The sequence below is a fragment of the Botryllus schlosseri genome, chromosome 10 (genome assembly GCF_051294905.1).
Source record: "Botryllus schlosseri isolate E-star chromosome 10, Bs_hap1, whole genome shotgun sequence".
Taxonomy (NCBI): domain Eukaryota; kingdom Metazoa; phylum Chordata; class Ascidiacea; order Stolidobranchia; family Styelidae; genus Botryllus; species Botryllus schlosseri.
Genome location: NC_137245.1, coordinates 11,693,429 through 11,718,761, shown reverse-complemented (window position 1 = coordinate 11,718,761; position 25,333 = coordinate 11,693,429). Strand labels below are relative to the sequence as shown.

The 25,333-nt window shown below is 40.1% G+C and overlaps 1 protein-coding gene and 2 long non-coding RNA genes across 4 annotated transcripts in view; 1 reads left to right on the top strand and 2 right to left on the bottom strand.

Moving 5' to 3' along the window:
• The window catches only part of LOC145448503 (uncharacterized), a 224,735-nt gene that overhangs the window by 173,703 nt on the left and 25,699 nt on the right, over window positions 1–25,333 (bottom strand). The gene's annotated exons all lie outside the window — the stretch shown is intronic.
• LOC145449070 (uncharacterized) lies at window positions 243–25,333 on the top strand. Of its 2 annotated transcripts, XM_080327538.1 has the most exons (3): window positions 260–456; window positions 22,272–22,373; window positions 24,880–25,333. In XM_080327538.1, exons 1-3 carry the CDS (start codon window positions 273–275, stop codon window positions 25,233–25,235), a joined length of 642 nt encoding a protein of 213 aa, XP_080183664.1. In that variant the 5' UTR covers window positions 260–272; the 3' UTR covers window positions 25,236–25,333. The 2 variants fall into 2 exon arrangements, with proteins under 2 accessions (XP_080183665.1, XP_080183664.1); XM_080327539.1 differs by lacking the exon at window positions 22,272–22,373 and having other exon boundaries at window positions 243–456.
• Window positions 4,705–11,682, bottom strand: LOC145448794 (uncharacterized). The gene is made up of 6 exons (XR_013918026.1): window positions 11,543–11,682; window positions 10,843–10,951; window positions 10,586–10,782; window positions 9,835–9,948; window positions 8,380–8,486; window positions 4,705–6,022 (listed from the first exon to the last, which is right to left on the bottom strand). It is a non-coding gene; the product is annotated as an uncharacterized LOC145448794 (long non-coding RNA).

The following is a 25,333-nucleotide window of genomic DNA, read 5'->3' as shown; positions in this document are numbered from 1 at the left end:
TCCTGTAACCCGCAATGCATCACTCATCATATACAACGTCAAGCACATAAATCCTAGCAGTTTATAGTTACTGGTAGTGTTTTTGCAGCAGTTTCTGGTGGTGTCAAGCAAGGAGGATCAGCATTCGCAAAGACTTAATAAATATTTTAGGGTGCAACGAATTTCCGCAATAGAATACCACATCGGTCGGAGTAATACTTCTATTGTGAGAAAAAATGCTTGCTAGCGTTCCTTATGCGCTACCAGGAAATTCACAGAAATCTTCACGGGATATGTTTATAGGCATAAAGGCACTGATACGTATGTACCGTTCGTATTTTGCAGTCTCAGAGCCACGATATCGAATAGAATTTGTTTATTCACCGGGGATGAAGATGATTCCTTTTAGCGTAGCAACGAGAGTGATCATGGCTGTGACTGGCATTATAGGACTTCTACAGGTTCACGGCATGCCAGGTAAGGAATTTTTGTTAAGAATCCAGATATAAGAATTAAGCAAGCGTATCCGTTTTATTTGCTTATAGCGGAGTTCTTTAACTATGGGTCGCCGAGGGTATGAATTTTGGTCGCGACCGCATCTGAGCGAGGGTGAGGCCGTAACTGTCGCACACCATAGTTTTTTTTTTAATACGCATAATTTACAGAAATGAATCTAACTTGCGCAACTGTGAAATAACGGTATATTCCTGGTGTCATTTAACGCCACCAGAGACCGTTGGGATGATATATAGCAGGGGCGGGCAACTTCTCCAGTCGGCGGGCCGGATGTAGGAAAGTTAAATACTTGGTGGGCCGGATAGCTGAATCGATATATTATTCGCCCATTTATCCCCATATACAAGGAATAAACCGGATGTAATGAATGTATTGTAACGACAGCAATGTCATTTCAAAGCCATTTCTCGCCGATAATGACGAAGATAATGTGGATTTGAGAACACCATTGTCATACAGGCGCCGCCATGTCTGCTTCGCTCTGACCAATCAACACATGGTGCAATCCTTAATTAAGATTTTAAGACATTCGATAAGCGCGGTACCCCAAATTTACCAATATATCAATTCATTAGGGTCGAGTACATCGTAAATGCCGATAATGCAAGTCTTCTCGCTTCTAGGGCTGGGCAAAATCGAGTACCTGAGTGATTCGATTCTGAATCACGTATTATGCTTCGAGTCGAGTCGAGAGAGAGAGAGAGATATGATATTCTTTCTCGCCTGCACCATCGAGATGCTTTTGGCGACGGAGTTGCGATACGGCCCCATGAGGTCATCTAGTCTGCGCCCCCGTTTTTTTTTCTCCTCCATGCTATCCGTGATTGCTGAGCGCCTAGCACAGGGGTGGGCAAACTACGGCCCGCGGGCCGCATGCGGCCCGCCACAACATTTTGTGCGGCCCGCGAAGGCATCGAGAAACGTGATACCAATATTGATAAAAATGTGCACTAAAAATCAAATTACTAGACCAACTTGATTGAACTTTTTTAAATACATTTTATCATTAAATTGATTAAGTTATAATCTTAATGTTGCATTTTCCTATTTTATTGTTAGTAGAATAGCCCAACCTAGGGGCCGACGCATTTTGGAATGCTTCGGTTGCTAAATAACCAAAACGGAAATGATTGAGTTCAGATCAAAATTGTGATTTTAGAGCAGAACTTTCAGTGCTGTACTTGAAAAAAACACGATTCGTGCGTGTGTTTGGTAGATTCGTCCTCCACATATGCGCATTTAGTTGCAAATCATTCATAACATCGGTCTCAACTCATCCATTATGAGTAGTCCAAACAATATAAAAAACGGAAAGATTACGATGAATGCTGCTGCAATCAATAAAGAATCAACTTATAAGTGGACCTAGTTCCGTTCCGGCGTCGATGGTAACGCAACTTGTAATAGCCTTATACTTGCCATAATATAACATTATTGTAGTGGATTCGTTGCTGCATTTCAAAACACCATTTGAATCCAAACATCCGAATTATAGGCCCAATTTATCAAATTATGAGGTGCAAAATAAATCAACGGAATTATGTTTGAGACAATACTAAATTGTGTTGATGTCGTCCTCACAAAAGAACGTGAAAAGGGCAAGTTGAATACAGTGAGTAAGCTGCATTCGGAAACTCATTTAAAGGTAACATGTAGGTGTCAGAATTGTGTGTTCTGAAGTTTGACCAGCCGCAGAACCAAATATCTATAAGCCGATCGTTGCTCACATATTCAAATTTCCACCATATCTTAAGAATCAGCACAACCTTCTTTAATCGCTAGTTTTGACGAATTGGTTCAGAATGGACAGTTTTTAAAATCCCGGTAACGTTTCTGACGCGTGTGTGTTATCATCAAATCAACATTTAAATTGTTTTAATATACATTCATATCAATGCATATGTATCATCTGCACCTATTCGGTTAATTTATATCGGGGGTCCTGAAATTATGGGTCGCGATGGCATCTGAGCGATCTTTTAATATGTAATATTTGTTGAATTTCTTTTAACTACTGTAGGCCAATCAGCGAGACGCGTAGAAAAGTTATCGCAACAACTTGGCTTGATCATAAAAATGTGCCGACCTTTGTGTAGGTTTCAATCCACCATAAGTTTGTCCCATGCACCATGGTTTCTCTGAAAAACACTGGCGGGGAGCGATAGGATGCTTTAGTGTAGGGGTGTGCAACTATGAGAGAGAGGACTTGCGAGGCCGACCCCTACCGCGACAGGATAGCCAGCATATCGATAGGTGAAGTATGGTGCCAAGAAATTGCCGGCGATAAAACCAAAATGACCGTTGCTGGTTGGCTAATACCTTCGATATAGTAGTTAAGCACCATAAACCCCACATACAACAACCTTCGATATTGGTATGTACGGTCGACGAAATGGTTGGTACCGAATAGTCTGAGCAGAAAGTCAGTACAAATTCGACCCGTGGTCATATCTATCGCTTTAATTTGAAATCGCGTATGCCAAACATGTTCCACAGAGCTACATTGCGTATGCGAATGGTGTCTGCAGGTTCTCTATCATACACATGCCCGTAAAATGTAGCACAGTTACAGTAAAAATCCATACGATTTGATGTGTGAGGCTTGGGTCGCGAGTTGCCACTGAAACTCGGATTTGGGTCGCAGTCAAAATGGTTTAAAAACCACAGCTTTATAGAATCGAATAAAAGCTTGCGTTTTGGCTTATAATCACGATTTTACGATTGTGCGGCCCGCGAATCAATTCAGATGTTAAATGCGGCCCACGAGCTGAAAAGTTTGCCCACCCCTGGCCTAGCAGGATAGCTGCGAGCATCGAGTATCACTCATTATGACGTCACAACAGCATATACTATGTTGAAATTCAAATATGTACCTTTTATGCCACCACAAACAACATAACGCATGTTATCCATCACATTAAAGATACTTTGGTATTTTTCCTACCATATTGATTTCATTGCACTTCTTAACAATGTTGTGGATCGATCATGACTTCGGAAATGTGTTATTTCCAGTAACTTTCGTAGCTTTGTACTATGACTCGTATGCTGCGACACGGCCAATCAAGGTTTCAAGGCTTCCTCAGTGAAAATTAGCATCAAAACTATAATTTTCGTTAGTAAATTACGTTTCAGTTACGAGGAGCGTATAATTTCAGTACTCGAAAAAATCGTGTTTTACTACTCGACTCGAATCATCAAAATTAATACTCGATTCAGATTCGAGTACTCGAATCATTATGCCCAGCCCTACTCGCTTCTACGAACTTACGCGTAAGCTCCACTCTCGCACGCGTTCTCGGTAATGTCCATTCTCGGTATTGGTTTTCTCTGTATTGGTATAGAACTCCCGCGGCCCTAGTCTGCCGAGATTCCCCACTACTTGCTTACTGAGAAGGCGTTGTCGAGAAATTTATATCTGAGAATCGACACCGAATGTGGCAAAGCCGTCATGCACAAGCACACGACCTGTATATATGCATAACATGCCTGCATTGCATACATTGCATTCTCGGTAAAGTCCATTCTCGGTGGTGTCCATTCTCGGTAATGGTTTTCTCGGTATTGACCAGACACCGTCCGGCGCGTCACACTATCAACTAAGACGGAAAACTGTCCGCGGGCCGTATGCTGCCCGCGCCTGCTATATAGTCTAATCCTAATGGCATGCAGCTGGTGGACATGCTGCTATTGGACATAGGTGTTTCTGGGCCGAAACTTTCCGTTCTGGGATAAATGAAGACATGATGTCTTTGCCAACATGCAAACGGGCAAAGTGCGGTGCCAAAAAGATCGGCGGCGATATAATCCTGGCCCAAAGTGACCGTCGCCAGTTGACCAAAACCTTCTACATCCATACGTCCGGACTTCAAAATGTCAGCATCGAATAATCTCTTCCTGCAGAGAAGAATGATGCACCCCGAATTGAAATCGCGTGCGTCACGCATGCTTCATAGAACTACGTCGTGTACAACTGGTTCTCTGCACCTTCTCCATTTCATACATGACCGTATGCGTAGCACTACACTGTAAGCTTAAACGCGTGCATTTATGCACCTAAAAAACATACAATATTCGAATTTTTTTTTAGATGCCACATTGTGTGGTAGCGATGTATGTCATAATATTGTGTGGTCTGAAGTGGCATGTCCGTACCTATCGCTGCAGAGCTCGAAATTATGTACCTGAAAAACCTCCACCCACATGCTCTTATCGAAAAAATATTTTATTTCAAAAGAATCGGTTGTAGAATGTGCAATAAAAGAAACAGTGTAAGTTGCCATTAAATATGACAATACAAATTGAAAACATAACAATTTTTTGACACAATAAGACAGGATTTTATACAGTAATAACAGAGCTTCTTGTAGGTACAGAACTTCAATACACAATTGAATAGTATAAGTTCATATTTAAATGAACCCAAATATTTTCGGATGACACTCGTCAGATGTAATCGTCAGCAACTAGTGGAGAATTGGAAAGAACATTGTAAATCAACAATCGTATCTAAAAATATGCCTTCACCAGCATGAAATTTCGAGAGAGTGAGCGTTCAATGCACTATTCCCATACAGGTGGTACACGAACTCCTTCTGTTGACTGAGTTTCGGCTGGTGTATGAGTTTCGGCTGGTGTATTTTGATAAGATATAAAATACACCAGCCGAAACTCTGTCAACAGGAGTTCGTGTACCAGCTGGGAATAGGGGATTGAATGCTTTCTCTTTGTGATACGATTGTTGATATACAATGTTCTTTCCAATTCTCTACTAGATTTGCTGGCGAGTGTCGACCGAAAATATTCGGGTTCATTTCAATATTAATATACTATTTAACAGTATTAACAGTATAAAAGAACTGGATTCGGAACGAAAGCAAGGTGTATGTACCGTAATGTCGTCAATAAATATTGTTTCTCACATATTGACTAGTTTCATGATCAAATGATTGATTGCCAAAAAACCACAGTAAACCAATTTTGGCTCAACAGTATGTTATTTTGGAACAGCCCTAATGTACAGTGCCACTAACAACGAAAAGTTTACTAATTGAAAGCATAGCAAAAGTCTAGCCACAAAAAAGACAAATCATTTTGCAAATGCAAAAAATAACAAAATCCACTATGTACAGGTACATTCTATACCAAACAAAAGCAGTACTCACAGCACAAGTACTTGGAGCAAGAGAGATTAATTACCCTACATTTTTTCAATCGATTGCTGGGCATTTTGATATTTTTTCCAAGAATGACAAACTTGTTCGACTGAAATCCCGAATTTTTATCACCAAGAAGGACACGTTGAATGAATGGCATTATTTGAAAGACCTTAGGATAACTAAGATCCCATGAATAGTAGCATGCTAGGAGATCAATTATCATCTCAAACGGTCTTCTTTGGTTTTCGGATCTGTGCTTGATGGTGATGCCATTGGCCGCCATCCACGATTGTTCATCTCCATTCTCATGACGTGCAATCAAAAGATGGAGGAGTCAACCTTGAAGTTGGTAAATCGACTGTATGTGCCTGGAATGAAAACAACATGTTAGCTTTTAAATATTTTGCTAAATATTCACGTGCAGATCCAGAGCACATGACTAACTTCAGCTAGAAATGCTTATAGGAGACTTCTCATCAGGGATGTAATGACTCGAGTAATGAATTTCTCACGACTCGAGTCATTTTCTCAAAACACAAAAATGACTCGATTCGACACAATCTGTGTATTGACTCGACTTGAGTCATTACGCATGACTCGAAGGAAGTCATATGACTCGAGACTCAGATGGCCAAGAAAGACATTTCATCGTAATTTCGAAGAATACTAAAATAACCACACTATTGGCATTTCTTCTATTGGTGCTGGCACTTTAAAATGCTACCAGAAACTACTAAAAGTAAGGAAAATTAGTGTATTATAAATGCGAACCATTCGATATCAACAAACAAAAAGAGGGTTTAACAGGACTTCAACTGGAAACTTGAGCAGTCAAGTCATAACTAGAGTCCGACCGATATTGGATTTGGAGCCGATACCGATAAAACCGATATCTAACATCTTCACCGATGTATTCAACCGATATTGAAATAAGGAGAATCTACCTCAAAAGGCGCATTTTCAAAACTTCAGAGCATTTATTTGAACAACTTTACAGCCACTGTCATACTTGACCATGAAATAGACTAGAAAGGATGCATCTGGGCACTTTGAAAGTGTAATCTATACGAAATATAGCAACATTCTCAGTCTAGCGGTCAAGAATTATAGTTCACCGACTTCCTACCCTCATGTTGTGACGTCACGAAAATAGCCAATATTTTTTCAGCTCCAATGGCCGAAACCGATAATTCTTTCAAAGCGAAACATCGACTCGATATTATAGGCGAACCGATAATCGGTCGGGCTCTAGTCATAACACCATGAATCGGACTCGAACCTCTACTTGTTGACTTGGACTTGACTGGTTGAATTGAAAATGACTCGACTTGACTCGAGTCAATCCTATAAAAAGCGAGATTGAGTTGTGACTCGGAGCCTTGTGACTTGGATACGACACTGCTTCTCATACTAAATATTTAAGTGTAGTTGAATCGGCGAATAGTTTAAAGGGGCATTGCACTCTAAAAATCATGTCGTCTCAAATTGAAGGGCGAAACGAGAAATTTTTTTAGGCCGCAGCCATTTTCTTCAGAACGCCACCGTAAAGAAGCTGCAATTTATTGAATTTTCTACATCAGAATCATGCTCCATCAACAGCAGTCACGCAGAAATCGAACTTTATATCGTCGTCAGCCGATGTTATTATGAAGGAAATATGTCGTACACGTAAAGATGGTTTAGATACCGCGTTCAACGGAATATGTTCAGTCAGGAGATTTATGTCAAAATGGGGCCTAGTGTACTCTTTTTTTTGGGACATAGGGCGTGTACGACATATTTCCTTCATAGCATCGGCTGACAACTATATAAAGTTCGATTTCTGCGTGACTGCTAGAGTATGATTCCCCTGTGGAAAATTCAATAAATTGCAGCTCCATTACGGTGGCGTTCATAAGAAAATGGCTGAAAAATTTTCTCGTTTCGCCCTTGAATTGGAGACCACATAGTTTTTAGAGGGCAGTGCACCGTTAACAAGCTTAGCTCCAAAGGGCAAATTGATTATAAGTTGTTATATTATTCGATTATAAATTGAAGCATTGTTTGATGCACCAATTGTGTTCAGATGCATAAATTTCTCTACATCATCCGAATTTTAAGGGGTACCAATGAACCTCGGACCTCGTTCGATCATGACTTGTTAGCTGCTTAATCTTAGAGAGGCACTGCGCTATAAAAAGGTTGTGGTCTCAAATCAACTCGCAGGTCGAAAAAGATTTGCTGCAGACATGGTCTTCAGAAAGCCACCGTAATGGTGCTGCAATTAAATTAGCGCTAACATACGACCTCCTTTAGGAGGATTTGTCCTCCTTTTTCAGGTTTTTGAAATTGTCGTCCTAGGACGCCCAAATGTCTTCCTTTTTGGCAACTCCAGTACTGTTAGTGTGAAAATCCTCCTTTCCCGATTCCTAAATATGATAAACATAAATTAAATGAAGTTTGCATAAGACCCTTTACGCTCGAGCTTCCGCGTTTTCAGTGCGTTAACTTCACCATCGCATATTTTCGCAACGGGTTAAGAATCGATGACGCGTAGCCACGTCAGTTGGTCTTAATACGAAATTTTGCAGCTCCATTACGTCGAGCGCAGTGTTTAGCATAGCAAAATATACCTTCGTTTTGGACGGCTCAAGAATTTTGATCATATATAAGGATTCTATTTTATAGAACTTCTATGTATATCTTAACTGAAGCAGATCCATACTAGACTGGTAGCAAATCTTACCTGACAAAGACATATCGCACTCAAACCATGGTTCGACTTTATTTTCTTGTCTATTCGAAAGCCTTCTGCAGTTCGAGCCGGATATGAATTTCATCGTCTTCATTTCCCTGCGAACAATTAGAATCATAATAGACAGGTGAAGGACTAATAGGACTAATAAGAACCACAATAGACAGATGAGGAACATTCCTGCAATTAAAAAGTTTCCATTCCAGCCATCACATTCCATTTCAGATAAATGCAAGTTTGGGCATTGGCGCTGTACGCAAGTTGTGATTACTTATTACTGATTAGATGCGCGCTATCTAGTTTGCTATCATCTGAAGACTTCTAATTCTTGTCTGCTTTAAGCACTCGTATTCCCTCGGTGTCACTTGTCAGTGTTTGATTTATTATTAATACTGCGCATTGTGCAGTACACTGGGTTGAATTACGTTGTCAAAAATTGATGCAACACGAGATTCTCGATGGCGCAGATTCTTAATTTATGCAATTAGTTTGAACGACAACATTCTATGCTGATTTCCTTATTAGATGTACAAATTCGACCTCATCGCTAGAAACGTAGATTTCATCGCGCGCTCAGAGAAACACCATCTCGTGTCGCGATTTGATGAACAAATACACCTTCTACAAATTAAAATGCATTATTTGCATCAATGAGGGCCGCAAGCCGCGTTTAAAGGGGCACTGCGCCCTAAAAATGATGTGGTCTCAAATTGAAGATAACAACGAACAAAAATTTTTGGCGGCGGCCATTTCCTTCAGAACGCCACCGTAATGGAGCTGCAATTTATTGAAATTTCTACAAGACCAGCTGCCGCGGCTGCTTAACCCGTTACATAGCACGATGTCTTCATCGTCGCACTTGCTCGACGCGATAAGGCAATCACACAGAGAACGAAACTTGGACACATTCCATTCATAACATCGGCTGACAACTATCTAAAATTCGTTCTCAGCGTGACTGCCTAATCGCGTCGAGCAAGTGCGACGGTGAAGATATCGTGCCATGTAACGGGTTAAGCAGCCGCGGCAGCTGGTCTTGTAGAAATTTCAATAAATTGCAGCTCCATTACGGTGGCGTTCTGAAGGAAATGGCTGCGGCCAATAATTTTTGTTCGTTTTTACCAACAATTTGAGACCACATCATTTTTAGAGCACAATGCCCCTTTAAAATATTTCAGCGGGAAATCGTGTCGCGTAGCATTGTGCGATATGCGTGCACAGACGAATATCGCTAATTGGTCACCGCCCCGCGTAACACCGATAATACGACTTGTTGAATTGCAACTGAATATTAGAGTCAGAATGGTCATTTCAAAAGATCGTTGTTTTGCGTTTCAAAAAGAGGGATTTCGACACCCCCTGGCTACGCTTCTGCCGCCACCCCATGGAAAAATAAAAGTCGGCGTCTATGACTGTAGCACTGTTATTATCTAACATAATACCAACCTCTTGATCAGTCTGCTCTCCAAAAACTTTATCAAGAGTGAGAAGCATTTCCATGTACTCCTCATGCATTTCTTCAACACTTCTATCAACAAGCAGTTGAAACTCATGTCTGATCTATTGGGAATAACAATGCATTACTTAGAGCTGTTAGTCATGAATATGTATCTCACATAAACAGGTTAGTTAGAGTAAGTAAATTCATCCATATTATTCATTTTAAAATATTAGTTATATGTTTCCATATTCTTTCAATTCTGATCATATTCATAGTTCTTCTGAAAATGCCTAATTGACTATGGTATTTGGTAGTGAGCTAACAAAAATATCCGTCTCATGCAACATCACGCCCAACTTTTCAGCTATGGTGCACAGACGCTAACCAATCTCATGCTCGTTCCTATGAACTAAGCTTGAATTTGGCTGGATTCCCTTGTCATTCATAATTTCTGTCATTTTTCAAGTTCTTGCAAATTGAGTAATTCTAATTGTAATCTAATTTGGAAAAAACTGCGCTTTAATTCTAATCTAATTCAATTTGGAAGAGCTGAAAATCTACTCGTTGTCCAAGCCTGGTACAGTGTACACTGTACACATGTTGTGTAATAGGAAAACAGTGTATATTAATGCAATAGGAAGATACATAGGCAATATAATTGCTTAATTTGCCGAGGCACACAAACAATTTCATTTTACTGATTTTCGAGATTATGACAGCATATTGAAGTCATCTGTAAGGAACGAAAGAACTCACCAGTCTAATATCTTGCAGCATTGGAAAGCTCTTCAAAATTTTAGCAACGCCACCAAATTCTAGCACCTTCAACTGATTACGTCTGTTGTGATGAGTGTACTTCATGAGAGTGATGACATTCAGCCAATTGGCGCCAGGTCTGTTGAACTCTGTTTCCAACTGCACCCTGGCATCTTCAATCGTTATATTAGGGTGACCTTTTGAATAACATGAAACATATAAATTATAAAAAAAGGAATAACAATCATCCTAATCACCTGATGAGCCTGGACACAAAGCATGCGCTCTCCATGAAGACGTACCAGATGCCTTTGTCTTTTGTCGGAGATTCCTCAACTTTTGCGACAGCTTTTTCGAGTAGTAATACTGAAAAGCATTTGATCATGAATGCACTTCAATATATTGAATTCGGATAGGATTCGGGCAGTAGGTCATAGTCAAGAGAAGACGGTGCTTCATAGCAAAACAAGTCCAGTGTATTCATATTTTTGTGTCTCCTTTTACAATGGCTACAGAGATCTTCATATTTTGAATACACTATGCCACATATCCTCCATGACATAATGACACTCGGATGTTGTCTGTGACAGTAAATGTGTAGACAGCAAATCGGTAGTTCCGATAGAAGGGCACAACCAACACTTTCCATTAGACATTCTACCAAACCATATTAAGTAATTGAAACAGGTCAAGTGCAAAGAAAGATGTAGCCTACATAACTTCATCTGCAAATGAGGTTTCATCACTAGGTCTATTATGATATCTTCAGATGAAATTATTGAACAGCATTAGCTCCCATTTTCATGGTCTGCTCTTAAGGCGCATCAAGCTGCTAGATGGAAAATAGGTAATTTATATCTACTCATACCGCTGGGCGCTGGTGCTGTATTTGAAACTCGATAACATGAACATAACATTATTTACAGATGATGTTGAAAATTTACATAAACGAATTACCTTGCAGTAAATCAATGTGCTCCCTCTCCATTCCGTTTTGAACTAAAAACATCTCCATTCCCTCGCTATATGCTATTTAGATTCACGTAACGAAGACCGACAGATTCACGGTATATCTCACTCACTTTGGTCCTGCGTGGTAACGATGGATTGTCTCAGGATTGCGTCATACAGTCACGTGACTCAGTAAGTCATGCGTAAAGAAGAGACAGTTCATCAATGATAAAATACAAAGGGTACTACTAAAAACTGAATGATTGCTATACTGTTGGCAATGACAGCGATACCCGATACGAGTAAACTGTTCAACGTCGGGGTGTTTCATACATATTTGTATGACAAATTTCTTCAGTAAGTTCGGTAGGGAAATAATATGATCAACCTTTTATTTTATCGCAATCTCTTAGTATGTTGATCTGATAATTTGTTTATAATAAACTGAAATGAGTAACAAGCGATTAGCTATAAGGATTAACGTGACTATCGTAGGTATGTAAAGGCAGGTCAGAGCAAACCTCAAGACAGCGAGTCGTCAGTCAGGTATTGGTACAGCACGACCATAAAATCTGATCACCAACCTATTTGCTTGAAGCCCGGTACCACTGTCGGTTATAATCTTGGTTATTTATAACTTTAATAATATTGTTAATCAAACGCTGCAGCCTGAAGAAAAATCTATAGCTTAGGACATACCGATCAAATCACATTTTGCGAGGCTTTTCGACGTGTATCAATATTACCACGCTTTAGGCTGCCTGGGATGATATATCACGTCAATAGTAACCTCGTGAAGTTTCAGAGTGAAGATTAGCAAGCGACCTCTCCAACTTCCTCTCAATTGATATCCGGTATGAATGTTTGACACCACAGGAAATTTGTCCGGAATGACTATACTGATATGCATGTGAGCTCATAGACACATCATATGAGCATTAACCCACATCTTATGACATTCACTGATGATGTGTGGACGTGCACACAACATGGCGGATTCTCGATGTCAGATCTCAGCCAATAATATGTGTCAGCTAAATATTGTATATACCTATGCACAATGTTGTGTCTCATTCAACGCTGTGAATTTACAGTGTAGGGTTGCGTTTAAAACAAAAATCAATTTAAAACAAACATGTTTAAAACAAGGCCCTAGTGTAAACATGTTTTTATTGTGTTTTTTGTTTGTGGTGATGGCGTCACGAATCTCAATTTGTGACGTCACAGTGGATTGACATAGACGATTGGAAATATTGGGTAAATATGGCTCCTTCGACGAAAAGGACCTCCGACCACTGTCATAAACAGAACAAAAATACCTTTAACAAGGACTGCATCGTTTTGCAGCATTACGGTCGTCGGTCATCATCAGCACGCCCTTACCGAACTAAAAATCTGTATCTACTTGCTATAACTGCTGAACCGACGACGATTTCGAAGGTTCCACCCACTCCACAACGCAATTGTCGACTATGTTGGACGCAAATCGTCCGTAGGCTCATTCTACCTGTTTTTCGACAGTATTCACACAACTATGCCTTAATTATACAACGTTTCGAAAAAAACAATTTTTTAAAAGGCATTGGGTAAAATCACTGTAACATGTTTTAACAAAGTGTTTTAAAACACCGTTTGTTTCAAATGTAACCATACGTAGCACACTGACACTCAAATGCATTCATGTTGACGTGTCACGCTTTGGTCGCGAGATGTCAATAAAACTCAGATTTGGGTTGCGGTCTAAAAATTTTAGAAACCAGTGGCTTATAGTAACAGTAAAAACTTACTTACTTAATTCAGCGTTCGGTGGGTGCTACATATACAATATACATACGTTTGTAATCCTTCATTATTTTCCCATTATTGGCGGCGGCCATGATGAATTTCTTTGTACACTGTCAGCTGAGTTATAATAAAAATAGTAAAAAGAAAGTGTCAAATATTCCTGGATCCTCAGGCCATACATCTATGAGCAATTTGTGTAAGTAGTTACTAATGTCCGCACTCGATTCGATCTATAACTATGGTGTTGTTAAATTCTATAAACAGACATTGTGCTTCCCAATGCAGTGCAGAGCGAACACACCTTCAAAACGATAAGAACTGCGATTTCAACCGCATTTGCCTGGTGATTATAAGATGCGATGAATAAACTTGTAAAGGCGATGAATATCGCTTACCCAAATTCCATAATGATTCCGATTCGACAAAGTTTTGACAAACAAGACGAATATTATACCTTCAATATCAAGCACTGAAACGCTGTGCTGGCTATAATTCTATATGGTAAATACCGATTTGTTCTGAAGGCAAGTATAGTGAATTATACAAACTCAGTCCCGTCAATAAAATATGTCTTCATATTTTTGTCTCGACGATGTATTTTTTATTAAGTCACTTACCGATGCATGTGCGATTTCTTTTTTTTTGCGTGACTCAGAAGTATAATTTCAGTTAGTGATATTCTAAAAGGAGTTTGAATTCACAAGAGAAGGATTAAAATCCTCTTGGGTGCATGGATATGGGAAATCTATGCAGACAGACAGCGAAATATATACTGTTTTGGGTAGATAATTCGCTGTGGGAACCGGCAAAACGTAATATTAAGGATAGAATGACTGTAAATGATACTCTGGTGACAAATCAATCGTGTGAATTGCATTATAGTAGCTGACGATGCATAAATATGAAAAGGCTATTGTTGACATCACCCTAAATAATTGATATTGTGGATTTAATCCCCAAAACAGGATTAAATAATGTGTGAATTACAAAGCCGGAGCAGTGTTCATTTACTGGAGATCATTAAACGATATTGATCAGTGACCAAAGAATTTCTTGCAGTGTGGAAAGGGGTTTTAGGGGCTGCTTACATTCCAATCGCCCATGGGTCAGATTAGAACTAGACAATTAGATTATTGATCCCTAATAGAGATGGTGTGAGCCCCTAAAACAGGGGTGGCCAACCTTTTCAGCCAAAGGGCCACATTTGATTGACGAACTATTGCGCGGGCCACTAGCCGCGCGAAGCGCAAAATTTTTTCGAAGTTCATAGGTCAATAATATTGTCACTTGACTACATTGCGGGCCTGCTGTATATCGCTGGGCTCAGTTTGCAAGGAATGGACTATTCGGCGCCTGGACATATCGATATCGGAAGCTTTGACCAACATGCGTCAATCATTTTGGGCCTAGGTTTCATAGTCGACGGTCTTTCTGCAAGCGCAAACGCAAGGTCGCATATGTTGAATGACACTTTGTCTCGTAATCGCGAATATAGTTACACTCCATCTGATACATTAGGCGTTCTTTCATTTTCACAAAGGGTTAACAATATTAAAAGCAAGAAATCGAATGACAACATGTTGCGCGAAGCGTGTATTAAATTTTACATATGATAAATCTATCGCAAAGTATTCTGCTTTATTGTAGTGTACGAAGATCTACCAAAATGTTAATGGCTCATGGATCTGCCAATGCGTCGGAACTGATATTTTATTCATCAAATCTCAAGAGTTGCGGCCAGACTAATCAAATTTTTGGTTGGCCTTGCAAGTTCACAATCTGTGCAATCCAATTTTGATAATATTACTAATTTTGCAAATTACCTCGCGGGCCTCTCAAAACTGTCTCGCGGGCCACATGTGGCCCGCGGGCCACGGGTTGGCCGGCCCTGCCCTAAAAGGTCCTGGTTCATGTGAGTCATAGCGACGTTCGAAAATACGTTGACGCCGAAGTGACCTAATCCACATTTTAGATCAGTGGTTCTCGACCGGGGGTCCGCAAAACCTCTAAATTTGCAAAATAACTGTTGATAACCAATTTGTAACTTTTTTAAATTAGGGAAATCACGAAGCAAATTCGCTTCAAAACTGCTAATGCTTCAGTAAGCACATCAACAGAATGGCCGTATGAGATTAAATATCTTACTGTGTAATCTCATTTTAATTTCCAAATTGCCAATAGGCTACTGATACAAACATATTGCTGTTTGAAGATGGTTGGTTGAGGTTTGTTGAAAATAGTTTTTTCTAGTATGTCTCAAAAAAGGGGATGAAAACCTCATCACGGAATCCATTTGCTTCTGTGATAGGTCCTATATAACAACTAATTCCAAAATATCTTCAAGATGAGCTGTTATATAGAAATGACTAGTCTGGGCGTGATAACTTCTTTGAGAAATCTACTTCCAAATTTTGGTGGCATGTATGTTGCGATCGTGCTCAAAGCTGTCGTCGGGTTCGTCAGGCGTTAATATTACATTCGTCGCCACCTACCTTTATGGAAATGGATTTTCGGCACTCGTTAAACATATCGAAGGTGTGAATTTTCAAGACACGACCACATATTTGTGGACCGTGGATACAAAAGGTTGAGAACCACTGTTCTACATCAGTGGTCGGGAACCTATGGCTCGCGAGCCATGTATGGCTCTTTTAGGCATAAGATATGGCTCTTGGCGAAATTTCTATTTTTGTGCCTAATTTATCAATAGTGCAGCAACTATTGTCATTAAATCTTCAGCACAACCAGTGTAATTATTCTCGTGGCAGTTTAAAGTGTCTTTGAGAGGTTAATATAGTGGCGTATTTAGGGCTACCGTGGGTACGTAGGGTACCGTGGAAGTGACATTCACAAATGCAAATTGAAATTACAAACAACGCCATAGCTATCCACGTTCTTGATTGATAAAGTAGCTTTGTAGTCGCTGTTAAAATGTGGGCGTGTGGCACAACGTTTTGTCACCACCGAATACCTTGGAAATTGAGAAGTCGGATCGGAATCAGAGCCCCAATTACATTCGATTGATACCGGTTATTATAAATTATTTGATACATACGATCAATTGCGCTGTCACGGGTACGGCATCGCCCGACCGTGCCTCACCTATGCCTTACTTTTCCTTTCACGCTTTAATTTCGAGCAATAAATAGGCAATTTGTGTGATTTTGGTAGTAAAAATGTTCAAAATCTAGTAAACAGGTGAGGCACTGCCGCACTTGTCTCCCCTGACCCCACCTCACCGACGTATCACAAATTACAGTGGGCATGTATACTACTGTAGTGACCATGTTTGGCTCCAGCTAGGTATGTCATCATGGGTCCTCGCATTTAAGAATAGCATCAAGACGAACCTACGATCTCGTATAGCTGACGAACGTCTCAAATTTTGTATGAAGCTTAACCGTAATCAGACTACAGAGCGATCAGGAATACCTAGCAACCAGAGGTGGTCAGTAACGAAGTACTTCTACTTTTTCGAAGTACTCAAGTAGTTTTCCTCTACTTCTGTTACTTACTCAAGTAGATCTGATTTTCGCTACTTCTACTTCGTAATATTTTGTGATCTACTTACTTACTTTTCGCTATTTTCAGTTTGTCAAGTAGAAGTAGTTTAATGCTCCGATCAGGAAGATAGCCTGAGGAATTTCGGGCCTGTTTTCGCGGAGTATCAACATTTAGTTTTCATAAAAGTTTAGTAAAGTCCAGAATTTTCCTCGCGCTTCGCGCTCAGTAAATACGGAGTAACCAGTATTATTTCACGAACGTATCGGTGAATATAATTTAGGTAGCTGGTTGGCGTTCACACCGCATTGTCGCCCTTCGTCCATATGAAATATTTCATCACAGTATATATGGCTCATCATAACGTTTGAAACTGATGTTCAGCATCTACTTATCATATCGTAATCTAACAGTCCATGGCGTGTCCTAATCTGTAAAACGGGGCTGTGAGACTTTTTTAGTTTAAGAGCTGTTTTATCATACCACCTTTGAAACTTTCTGGACTAAAGACATGAAATACATTTTCCGCTTTTAGAAGTAGTATGTATATTTCATTTTCCATTCCCATCATCATATACTTTGAGTTCTAATTGATATCAGTTCTTTGGTCTGGATAACATACATGTTGAAGTATAAAAGCAAGTGTAGTAATGCCTTTAATTTCCAGAAATAAAGCTACACAATATGGCATTTTTACGATCCACCATATTTTTTATTACCGTTTACTAATCTCGCAAACTGTTTACACCGTATCCTATACAACTTCTCCGTATTGCTCTTCGACTAAACTACGGGCCTTAAAATATGGGGGAGTGCCCCATACCATGATATTTTCTAAAACGTGCTGCTCGAGTAAACATAGGATTGGTGTCGCATTTCCATATCCATACTATCATTTTAATTCCATAATCCGGACGAATGCTTATGCTGTCGAAAATTGGATACCTCCAGGTATGCATCAATATGAATCAAGCTCGGCACTTTTCACATAGCTCAATTTGCAGCTTTGGACAATCCACGCGAACGAATTACGATCGTTTTCACAACTACTTACTTACTTGAGTAGATTTTTAGTCAGGAATTTCTACTTCTACTTCAAGTAGTTTTGGGTTGCTTATGGAAGAAGTACTTCTACTCATACTTGAGTAGATTTTTTCGTCGCTACTTCTACTTCTACTTGAGTAGTCTTCTTGACTACTTTGACCACCTCTGCTAGCAACACCAAAAGACGCATTACCTGTAAAAGGCGTGTAACAAGTAGATTCATACTGGTTGTCTACGTCTGTTAAAAATCTAAATGGTAATTGTCTCAAGCTTCGAAAAATATCATATGCCTTTCAGTGCAATACAATTAGAAATATAGAACTTGCAAAAGAAGTTTTTACAGAGAAAATACGGTGCAAACGACGAATCCCATGTAGAGATTTCGGATTTGCGCTACCATGACGTCACGATTTTTCAATTGTGACGTAGTAGTTGATCGATGGTATGGCTCTTTGGAAGTTGGAATGGAAAATATACGATCAATATGACTCTTCGGACGAAAAAGGTTCCCGACCACTGTTCTACATGATGGCACTTGAGCTGCACATACTCCTGTCTACATCCCTGCGTGTGCAATTGTGCATATCTATATAGCATTCATATATCTACAGAAAGATAAATAATACATCATTAGATTAGCATATTGGAACTAGAGAAATACAGATACAAATTCTTGAACTTTCGGTTAGATTGGAATAGCATTGGAAAGTGCAGTTCCAGTTCCCTTTGTCAACAAACCTCTCTGTAAAAAATATGTAAGAAAGAGCAATAATGATTGTAATCAATCAGAATATGCCTACGGTTGGTGCCAATCTTAATATGCCACTCATGATGACGAAGAGACTTTACTGCAGGGGTTATTAACCTGGGGTCCGTCGGCACCTTAGGGGTCAGTCTATTCGTTTTAGGGCGAACATGAGAAGTCAAAGCTACACTTTACAACTATATGTTACTATGTATGTATATGCATGTATACTATTTTTGTATAATTTGCAGTGCTCGCCACAGACCACAATAGTCTCAACAGACATAGATTACTATGCCAAGCACGGGGGGTGAACGAAACGAGTTATGTAGGCATCATTATTCAAAACCAGAACAGCGTGATATGTTTAGCAGAAGTTTCCAATATAGTATAATTTATGACCAATGACCATACAAAGCTGACCTTATATATTTTTGTTCAATTTCTGTTCTTTCTACGGACGTGATTCAGAGAGTGATGGGAAGTTGAAATCCAAGGAATTTCATTCACAAAAATCACAATCAAGATGACTGGAAGTAGGTTTTGACGAAATTCTGAATCTGTACCGTCTTGTCTACGGCTTGAGGTCGTTTCTTACGCTTGTTAATATCAATTCAATTCACACACATAGCAAAATATAATACATGAGACCTGCGCATACATCGAGCGAGGTATCGTACTACCACTTGAGGAGTTGGTTTAAAACCAATTATAACCGAGCATGAATAACATTAACTAGAACGCACCCGAGAAACCAAAACACTTTCAAAATGAATCATTACCGTAGAGTAGACAAGAATACACGTCGTACACACACACAACAATTTAACAGTGTCTCAAGTAATATGAAAATCATCATTTTCAACAGTTTTGAGATGTCTTGGATATCGCTACTTCCATACTTGTAATTGAGTAGAAATATAAGACTCTTCTTCTACTTGAGCACCAACAGTTAGTACATTGACTATGACCAGCGCTGCATAAAGGCATCGATTATACAATGTACAAGCAGAATAATCTATTAAGATTACTTTGGATAATTTAAATTGTAATCCATTTCGAGTCCGATTATTCAAAATGCAGTGATAGCGGTAATCGATTATATTAAAAATCGTGGTTACCCCATGTCTGCTTGCGTGCACTAAATATTAGGGATGATGTGAACCCCTGAAAGGTTCTGGCTCGTGTGATCGCGAACGCGAACCTATGACGTCACGTGACATCATCTTGCTAATTCCAACCCTACATTTCCGTGAAGTAATATATTAATGTACCTGATACCTAGCGACGATTCGCAGGCCATATTATACCACAAAGCTGAAGTACATGCTGACTTTTTAAACGTCACCTAATGTATCAACTGAAACAATTAAATGCTATAATAATTCCATAAAATCGATTTGCCCGCAAACTCGACGAGGGCTTGGCTAGACCGGTCACAGGTTGCTATACTTGCGCTGGATATTATCTCAAAATCAAGTTATACAGTATAGCCAACATACAGGTCTTTACATTTGATATCGATGCATTATTTAGATCAAATTCGTTGATGGAAATACCTGATTGGTTGACTAAGCACAATTCACGGACTTGTTTGTTTGTTTTGAGATATTCAAGGTGTTTGGCGACTACTATGGTCATTTACACCAGGCCGATATTCTTCATTTTTATTCCGCAACTGCCGACTTGTAGTACGGTACACTTCCAGGCTTTTTGTACGACTCCGCATACGCGGATGAGGTGTCGAGGAGGAGCCTAGATTAGGCCTAACCTCGAACACTTAGGTATACGAACTCTGAAGTCGACCTCGGACTTCCTACATGTGTAGCAGACCTCCGTCTGTAGTTGATCACACACGATTCAACAACTGCTGCAGAGCTTTTATTATACGTCTGTCCGCCAAAGCGGCCAGAGGCAAAAGAGGAAGTGAAAGCACGATGCGATAATACTACAACTGACGTAAGGGGCAGTATAGAGCACGGCTGCCACACTATTCCCCATCAAACTTGAGAAGTGCCTATAAAAGCATTCTCACAAACTACAATAAAAAAAAAACAGCAACATCAAAACCGACAAGTTCAAAATCACCAACAAAATCGCAAACATCCGCATGACCGCATCACATTAGCAGAACACTAACCCTAAACTAACATCAGTGAACAATTCCCTAAACTAAAACCCTAACAACGCCGCGCCACATCAACGGGAGAGTCACATGCTCCATCCCCTCTTCATGACATCGGACCGGGAGAGTCACAAGCTCCATCCCCTCCACGCGCGCTCACATCAGTTCCGCCAGTGAAACAGTCATTACGAAGTGAAGCCATCAGTCAAGTCTTCAAACTTCTCATATCGATGCAAAACTGCTTCTTCAACCGGTTCAAATAGCCAATGCCGTAATCGAATTTCCGCCAACTTTCAGCATACCGTTACTGTCCAGGAATCTTCAGACTTGCAGCCAAATTAATGAAGTAACGTTTTTAGCGTGCTCGCCATTGTAGCAGACCTCCGTCTGTAGTTGATCACACACGATTCAACAACTGCTGCAGAGCTTTTATTATACGTCTGTCCGCCGAAGCGGCCAGAGGCAAAAGAGGAAGTGAAAGCACGATGCGATAATACTACAACTGACGTAAGGGGCAGTATAGAGCACGGCTGCCACACATGCAGTGTGTTACGTTCTTGCTATTGCGTGATTGCGGACAAAGCTCACAGCAGAGAGTCACTAAAGATTGAAAAACGGCAAGCTGAATATTCCGAGCAAGCTTTCGAGCAAATAATTTTTGAAATCGGCATGGTGCATGCTCGTTTAGCGCTTAATTTCTTTTCATGCTGACAGCGCCATGCGGAGAGTGGTCCGAAGGTTAAATGCAAAGAATTGTGACGAAAGACGGTATAATGGCATGAAAAAATTGTATTACATGAAAAAGGTTCACATTGCAGTACCTAGTAGGGATGGTGTGAACCTCTGAAAGGTTCAGGTTCGTGTGAACGCGAACCTTTTTGAAAGGTTCTGTGTGAACGCGAACGTGAACCTCATGACGTCACATTGCTAATTTCAACCCTGTATTTCAAGATTGACCCCGCACGCTTGCTAGCTTTTTACATCAGAAAACGATATCAATCTCATTGATTGCTTGAATAAGCATCATTCGCTGACTACATGTAGTGTATTTCGCTCTTGATATTGTGTGATTGCGGGTCAAGCTCACAGCAGAGAGTCACTGAATATTCATAAACGGAAGGCTGGATATTTCGAGCAAACTTTTGCAACAAAGCAAGTAAAATTTTTCAGAATGTCAACGTGCATGCTTGTTCAGTGTTGATGGTTTATGCTGTCAGCGCCATGCATAGATTGGCCCGTAGTTGAAATGCAATAAATTTGAACCAAAGATGTTATAATGAAGTGAAAATTGTAATATATGAAAAAAGGTTCACAGTGCAGAACCTACCAAGGTTCTGTTGTGAACGCGAACCTCCAAATTTCCGAGGTTCACACACAGAACGCGAACGCGAACCTCACGTTCACACCATCCCTAGTACCTAGCACGATTCGTTGGTGAACACGAACCTTCAAATCCCAGAGGTTCACAATCAGAACGCGAACGTAAACCTATCACGTTCACACCATCCCTACTAAATATATGACTTTCCTTACAGCGAGTCAAAGTGGATTCGACAGACGTAATAAGGATTCGAGACAAATTTGTAAAAACCTATCGATACATGGCCAACCACAAGGATACATTAAGTATCGATGCGGTAAGTTTTAGTTGTGTTTTTCTAAAGCAGTGATTTCCAAAGTGTGCGATGGCGCCCTCTGGGGCGTTGGCGAGCCTGAAGGGGGCGCTGAGAATGAACTGGGCGATTTGGGCGACGGTGATAAATTGAGCGGTATATGGGGCTGCGAACAAATGGAGCGATATAGATTTACACGTAAACTGTTGTTCTGTGTTATAACGATTGGTAAAAAGGTAGAAAAATGCACAGTAAAGAAATGCAAAATCGATTCAACATGATTAGTTGACGGTCGATCTGGGCGTCGGTCTATTCCATCAGCTGTACTCGAAAAGTTCATTGTTACTTGCGATGTTGTCGCGTCCTTCAATGGACAAATTCAGCAGTCGACAGAATCCCTAGAAATCGTAGTTCATTGTGAGTAAGTACGAAGTATTTGAAAGCTTCTTGCTGCACGTCGAGGTGGATGGCGTTCAGGTTTCGCGAAGCGATATCGCTGGCTTCACGAAAATATCCTCCAAATTGATTGCTTAAAATTTATCCCTCCTTGGTATAGTGGTATATCTAATGAAGGTGAAGTTCAGGAATGAGTGTGAGGTTGGGGGGGCGAACACTTTATTCGTAGTCCGGGGAGCGCTAGCTGAAATAAGTTTGGGAAACACAGCTCTAAAGCTATTCCGTAATCATATAGGCCTACTAAACACAGCTAAGGCGATGCGGTACAAGTTGCGACCGCGTTTATTCACGACCAAACCTTAACAGAACTACAACACACGAAATAACTAACGAAGGAATCGAGCAGTGATTCATAAACTATGTGCCACCACAGATTCTGAGGTGTGCCGCGAAATTTTTGGTGATTTTGGAAAATAATTGTTGAATCAACTTGATAACCAAGAAATCCTTCCGCAAATCATGAGCATAAATGCAAAAATACTTCTGTTACTGTCTGCTTTCAAATCCTATTCCTTGATGGGTGCATAAGTAAGCACAATTATATAGTCGTTGCCAGGACAGGAACATTCTGCGCCAGTCATTTAGGCACCTATAATTGATGGTCATTCGGGAAAAAATTTTGGGCCTTCTTCGATATCGCAACACACATGAGTGTGTGTGTGTGTGTGTGTGTGTGTGTGTTGTGAATCGCATGTATAAAGTAAAGTGATGAAATCACTCGTAGAAGAAAGGGGTAAGTTAAGTTGAACACCCTATGGGGATCCGTGATCAAGGTTTTTTTCAGAGTGGTTGACACAACAGAATTCTGTTTCGGTCCTGTATGTGAACATGGCACGAACATAATTGTAACCGAGAGAGGCCTTTTGAAATTGACGACGAAATGTTCGTATGTTTGGCAACAATGCAGCATCGTTTCAGCCGTATATGTTTTTATAAACAATCCCATTAACACGCGAAAATAATTAATAATAATGCAACTTTTCTTCTCCTGTAAGTGTGCCGCGAACGTTTTAGAATTTTTCTAGTGTGCCACCAGCTGAATATGTTTGGGAACCACTGGTATAGAGACATGCGAAAACAATCAACGAGCACACGTAATCAGTGACAAACGTAAAGTAATTCCACAACAGTTTTGCTGTCCATATATGGTATCGTATAATACTTAATTACACCGTTAGCACTACCCATCTTACATCTTCAGTACTTCTATAGAGCGTGGAGTAGGGGAAGGAACTCGATTTGATAAGATAAGATGTATCATTCGAGACGAACGCGATATGGCGCTACAAATATAAATGCAACCTAAAGGATCTATTTCGTGCGAATTCGCTGGCAATTTTACTCATGAAAGCGATACAAAGTTACCCAAAAACTGCTTTATAGTTTTCAAAATCAAACTTATAATGACGAAAAAATCTTGCCAACAAATGTTTCACGTAGAAGTGAAAGTACTCTAAAAACAATCCTATACTTGTGTGGTGCAAGTGGTGCAAGGAGTGAAAACTTGCTGGAGTTATTCAAAGAAGTAGACGCACTTCGTTATTGAACACGTCTGGATCAACGTGATCATAATAAACTGTGCTACATGCAGAGACGCACATATCACATTGTAACGCTATTGTATAAATTATAGTATCGTTATCTTTCCATAGAAGTCAAATAACAGACGAAGTCATTCGTGGATTAGTGATTTTTTACACATATATGCCACACGAATACTATGGGACGTTCTTGAAATCATGATTAGTCGGCTATATACATTGCTTATACTTCTTGTGTTCTTCCTGACAGCTGTCAAACACGTGCACGCCTAGTTATCCCTCGTGTACCTCGAATCCCTATTACAGATTTACTCTGACGTGTAACGGAGAAGAGAGTCGGTCGCGAAAATTACTTGAGTGAAACAAATCTAAGAATGTGATTAAATGTGAAACGAATAATTAAACTTTTCAACAACATATAAATTTTTGAAATGGCTCTGCGGTCTGTCTCAATATACTCTTTGCGTGGCTCGTTATTAAGAATCCCTTGACGAGATCTTATTGCTTTTATGACCATATTATCGTTCCAATAGACAGTCCACCGATGGACGGCTTCGCTGCGCGAGCGCAAGAATACGAGTTCTATTACGACAAAGCGAACAATGAAATCAACCCCAACTTCAGAATGACGCTTGATGCTAGTGATCTTCCAGTCGCCGACGCGAATGAGCCGACATGGGACAACGCAGATGATGTCAAGATACAAGTATTGAAAGATCTTTTACAGAAAATGGAGCGCCATGCAGTGGTCACGCCAGCGCAGCAGCACCAGCAACTGCCGTTTTCGGTGGACAACTCGCTCCTGAAAGGACGCTCACTGCCGCGCCAATCCAGGAATACCAAGAAAAGACGCGATCACGACGAAACACATCCTCTTTATATCATTTAATCTAGCTTTCTGCGTGATCTTGTGATACGATATCAGTCGAAAACGAATAAGACATGTAACAGAGTCCTGTTCGAATACAATAATGTGATGCAGATTTA

Excerpts from the sequence above, each read along its gene's own strand:
- LOC145449070 (XM_080327538.1), top strand. The coding sequence starts at position 273 with ATGTTTATAGGCATAAAGGCACTGATACGTATGTACCGTTCGTATTTT. Across the intron at positions 457-22,271 it reads ACAGGTTCACGGCATGCCAG|CGAGTCAAAGTGGATTCGAC; the intron begins GTAAGGAATTTT and ends CTTTCCTTACAG. Across the intron at positions 22,374-24,879 it reads ATACATTAAGTATCGATGCG|ACAGTCCACCGATGGACGGC; the intron begins GTAAGTTTTAGT and ends TCGTTCCAATAG.